Below are 4,884 nucleotides of genomic sequence, written 5' to 3' on the forward strand. Positions count from 1 at the left end.
ACTGGCTTTACCATGACTTATGTGCAGCTTGCGCATCCAGGGGTAGATCTGGGGTTGGGCGGGCGGCGCCGGGCTCGGCTCGCTCTGAGCGCTCGCCTGCTCGCTGCTGGCGGGGGCGTCCTCCTCGGCTCCGGACGCCGTGCCAACCCCCTCTCTGCTGCTGATGTGGGTGCTGCCGGCGTTGGCCGAGGCGCCGCTTGAGTTGCCCAGGGAGTTTTTCCCGCCGTGGTGGCTGTCGCTGCCGGGCGAAGGGGCCACGGCAGAGCAGGGCAGCGGGTCGGGCGGAGGCGAGTGCGTGGACGTGGCAGGCTGGCTGTACCTGGGCTCGGCGGGCGCCGCGCTGGCGCTGGCCGCGTAGCTGCGGGCGCGCTCCCCGGAGCCAAAGTGGCCGGAGCCCGAGCGGCCGACGCTGAGATCCATGCCATTGTAGCCGTAGCCGTACCTGCCGGAGTGCATGCTCGCCGAGTCCCTGAATTGCTCGCTCACGGAACTATGATCTCCATAATTATGCAACTGGTAGTCCGGGCCATTTGGATAGCGACCGCAAAATGAGTTTACAAAATAAGAGCTCATTTGTTTTTTGATATGTGTGCTTGATTTGTGGCTCGCGGTCGTTTGTGCGTCTATAGCACCCTTGCACAATTTATGATGAATTATGGAAATGACTGGGACATGTACTTGGTTCCCTCCTACGTAGGCACCCAAATATGGGGTACGACTTCGAATCACGTGCTTTTGTTGTCCAGTCGTAAATCCTGCCTGATGACCTCTAGAGGTAAACTCGGGCACTAATGGGGGAGTTGGGTGGAGGCGAGAGGACTGGCGCGCGCGCCCCAGGCGCGTGCCCGCCACTCGCCGCCGTCGTTCAGTCGGACTCGAGCGCCACCCGCTGGAAGCAGGGCGCATCCCTCCGCTTCCGACCCGGGGCTGCAAGGGCCGGGGTCGAATTGAGGTTACAGCCCATTATGGCAAAATTATTGCATTTCCCTCGCAGTTCCATTAGGATGTACCAATTGTGAGGCCGTCAGCTGCCGATCGCGTGCCCGGCGAGGATGCAGAGGACTGAGGGGAGATGGTGACTTGGATTTTATTTACAACAACTTTATTTCCCTGCTGTGCAGCCCCTCTTATTTTTGTGTCGAGGTTGGGGTCGGTTCTGACCGTCGTGCCGGCAGCTCTGAAATTTGAAAATACAGATATCACCTTCGGGGAAGGGGGGGAGGCCATTTAGCCGATTGGAGAAATAAATCCTACCCGCAGCAGCAGCTACAATTACGGCTCTGTTTTTGCGAGCGCATGAGGGACAGTGTCCCTGCCGCTCTTAAATGACAGGCGTCTATTAAAGATAGCTTTTGTGTAGCGTTTCTCCGAGGCGAGGTCAAATTCCATACACTTTTATAGCCGGAGTCGATTTTTCTTTCGTGTAAATATGGTTTTCGTGTCATTAGTTTGCTATTTGATTTGCTATAAGTATCCAGCCTGGAGAGTCTTCACCACCGGGTCACTTTCCTCTAGCCAACCGGGCCCCAAGTCGGAGGGTTCTCCGTGAACCCAGCGAGTGGGCCCAGGCTCCCCGCAGCCACAGAAGCTGCTTGGGCCTGGGGATTCGTGGGCCGAGTTATTAGGGTTTTGTTTAGACCTCCAGAAGTAAAATGAGGACGCTAATGAAAGCATTTTGTGGCAGTGCCTAGTACCTCCGTAGTTATCTTCCTGGGTTCTGAAAGACGAAAGTAAATCACAAATATAGCTTAAAGTTGGGTGTGGGGGGAGGTGTCCCCGCTGGAGAGGTCAGGCGTCTCAGGCGCCCCTGGCACATTTGGAAACCAGGACTCTTGCCGCTCCCATAGCCCTGGGCTGCATCCTTAGGTCCTGAAAGCTGTTGTGGTGGTAGCGTCGGCCCTGTTGGAGGCGGGGAGCCGGAATCCGGAGCTCGGGGAGCCCAGTCATTCCCAGGGCTGCAAGATTCCACCCGCGCCCAGGTTGGCTCGGCTGGGCTGAGGCTGCTTCTCTTCCAAGGACGGTTGCGCGCTGGGCCGAGAGACAAGGTTCTCTCGGGCCCCCTTTGTTCCTCGCGCTTCTTCCTTTCTGGGGGCGGCCTGGGAGGCCTCGGCAGAGCTGGGGCCCCAGACTTTAGGCTCCCTCTTCCCAGTGGCCAGAGTTGATTTGGTGATGCCCTCCGGGACTTGGTGGCGAGGAACCGAGGCGGAAACGCCCAGACACCAAAGGGGGCTCGGCCCCGGGTTCTTTCCTCTCCAGCAACCCCGGGACCCGAGCTCAGGGGCGTGCAGAGGCGCTAACACAAGAGCCGGGGACCGATTGGGGCGCGCCCTGAGACCCGGAGCGGGCTTGGGCAGGCTTGGAGAGCGGGATTGCGTGTGCAGTGCGCCTCGCTCTACTGCTGGGATTGGCTGTGTGTGAGGTTTTTTTTTTTTTTTCTTGTAAGAAATAAATGCTCAGACGTTTGCAAAGCGCCGGGCTCCCCTGAAGCTGCGAAAGCCCCCCGGATGGGAGCAGGCGGGAAGAAAAGTTGGGGACTAGGCGAAGGCAAGGGGGCAAAGCCGAGGGAGATTGCGGCGCGGGCCTGGTCCCTGCCCAGGCGTCTACTCGCCCGCTTTTGCCTCAGCGTCCTCCCCGCTGGGTTGTGTGGAATTGATGAGTTTATTTTCCTTTTTCCACTTCATGCGGCGGTTCTGGAACCAGATCTTGATCTGGCGCTCGGTGAGGCAGAGCGCATTGGCGATCTCGATGCGGCGGCGCCGCGTCAGGTAGCGGTTGAAGTGGAACTCCTTCTCCAGCTCCAGCGTCTGGTAGCGCGTGTAGGTCTGGCGGCCTCGGCGCCCGTGACTCCCGTACACAGCACCTGCGGTCAGAAATGGCCGGGCGCCGGTAAGCCAGGATCCGGGCAGCCAGACCAGTCAGCCCCACGCCCCACGCCCCGGTCTCGGGGATGAAAACCACCCGCCTCTCCCACTAGTCTGGGGCCGAAAGTGGGCTGGATGGGAGAAGATTATTTCATACCAAGCGAGATGTGTTCCACCTAAAACGACTTGGGGTGGGAAATTATTGTTTTTGAAAAATCTGCTCTGTAAAAAAAATTACAAGCAAAAGAATAGAACAGCATTCTTAGATCGGGGTACCTAAGCCTGTTTTGTGGGAGTAGAGTGTGTGTGTCTGGGAATGGTGGGTATGGAACCCTGTGAGTAGGGTAGACACTCCAAATTCACACACGGACCTCTGTGAAGATGTTACTTTGGCCAGCCATGTCAGGACACAATATGCTTTTTAAAAAAAAATTAAATGGTGAGCCCTCTCAAATCTTTGCAAATGCCTTCCAATTGTATGGCCCTTCTGAGAAACGCAGAGCTCTTGAAAACACAAGTGGATTTTAAAGCAAAAGACTGTAAGTTGAAAAATCCGCATTAGCCTCTGTCCTTCTCCAAGGATTCCCTGTAGATTTTTTGGAAACCAGGAGCAAAGAGATGGAGCTATGGGCCACCTGGGGTTTCTGGAATGAAGGACTGTGATGGGCTATCTGTTCTAGTGCCAAAGGAACCCATGGGTGGGGGGCTCCCCCAAAGCTGGGTGTATGAGACACAGGCAGGGCCTCAGAAGGAGGCAGAAGTTGGCTGTGAGTGAACAGCTGAGTGGAAGGGGGAGGGGAGGGAGGAGAGAGAGGAAAAATCCTGAGGCTGAGGATGTGGCCCTCCAAGGCGTTGGGGAGACACTGCAAGAGGCCAAATGAGGGCCTTTATCTAGATGCGTTTCTGAAGGGCAGAAAGGTGAGGGGGTTGGGAGGGAAAGGGGAGTTCTCAGGATGGGTGCAGAAGGCCATCACGGCTTGGGGATCTGAGCAGGGTGTTACCAGCGTGCAGTGAGGGCAGGCGCTCTCTCCCATCCAGCCTTGCTCTCTCTTCAGGTTGCCCCTGTCACTGGGTCTCACACAGCATGGCAGTGAGCCCCCCACACGCTCCCTAAGTTGTCACCTTACATGGACACTAGTGCCCCGCCTTCGTGCTCCCACAGCTTGATTGCCCCATTGGGAATGGGTTGGATTTTTTATTTTTTAAAATCTCTTTTTAAAAACCCAAAGAAACTTTGTTCATTCTTTCCTTTCTTTCTATTTCCTCTTTCTACTCTCTCTGTCTCCTCCTTCCTTCCTTCTTTCCCTGCCTCCTTCCCCCTCTCCCTCCACTCTCTTGAGGGGCTGCAGGGAAACACCTTACCAGCGCAGGAGTTCATCCGCTGCATCCAGGGGTAAACAGGACTCGTGTACTTCCGGTCGGTGCCTTCGTCATGGAGGGCTTTGCCCGGCACGCTGTTGCTGTCGGGTTTGTACTGCTGCTCGGGAGAAAAGTGCAGGTAGTCCCCGGGGCCCCTTTGCTTGCCACTGCCCGAGGGCGAGGCACCACTGATGTCCTTATCAGAATAGAAACATGAGGCCCCGTACTCGTAGGACGCCCGGTTGCAGGCCAGGACCGAGTTGGACTGTTGGTAGAAACAAGGTGAGGTGTACGTCTTGTCCGGGAGGCTCGACGCCCCGTACGAGGCCGGGAAGGGCCTCAGCGCGTCATAGCCGGCCGGGTAGAGGGGCAGCTGGCCCAAGAAGGAGTCCTGGCCGCTGGGCAGGCTCCCGGGGAAAGTGGGATTCACAAAATAGGAACTCATTTGCGCGCCCCTCTGCAGGACTGTGATTTGTTGTGTATTAGTACATCTGGCTATAACTATTAGTAGTCATCGAACTGGTTTGTTTCTGGATGGCCGAACGCCAAAAGCGACAGCAGCAAATCGCACCAGCTGACGCGGCGGCGGCCAATGGGAGCGAGCGCCGGAGCCCGCTCCCCGGGGACCGCGGCGACCGAGGCAGCAAAGTTACAAACAGCCCCC

At 57.0% G+C, this 4,884-nt stretch overlaps 2 protein-coding genes across 2 annotated transcripts in view; both read right to left on the reverse strand.

Moving 5' to 3' along the window:
- The window catches only part of HOXA5 (homeobox A5), a 4,592-nt gene extending 2,008 nt beyond the window's left edge, over nt 1–2,584 (reverse strand). Inside the window, exon 1 of the mRNA XM_024754982.1 lies at nt 12–2,584. Within this exon, the coding sequence (XP_024610750.1) occupies nt 12–906 (895 nt within the window). The 5' untranslated portion in view covers nt 907–2,584. The remainder of the gene's footprint in view (nt 1–11) is intronic.
- Nucleotides 2,583–4,838, reverse strand: HOXA6 (homeobox A6). The gene is made up of 2 exons (XM_024754983.1): nt 4,224–4,838; nt 2,583–2,860 (listed from the first exon to the last, which is right to left on the reverse strand). Exons 1-2 carry the CDS (start codon nt 4,663–4,665, stop codon nt 2,601–2,603), a joined length of 702 nt encoding a protein of 233 aa, XP_024610751.1. The 5' UTR covers nt 4,666–4,838; the 3' UTR covers nt 2,583–2,600.
- Between the last annotated feature and the right edge of the window lie 46 nt (nt 4,839–4,884).

This window comes from Neophocaena asiaeorientalis, unplaced genomic scaffold (genome assembly GCF_003031525.2).
Source record: "Neophocaena asiaeorientalis asiaeorientalis breed wild unplaced genomic scaffold, Neophocaena_asiaeorientalis_V1.1 scaffold36, whole genome shotgun sequence".
Lineage (NCBI taxonomy): Eukaryota > Metazoa > Chordata > Mammalia > Artiodactyla > Phocoenidae > Neophocaena > Neophocaena asiaeorientalis.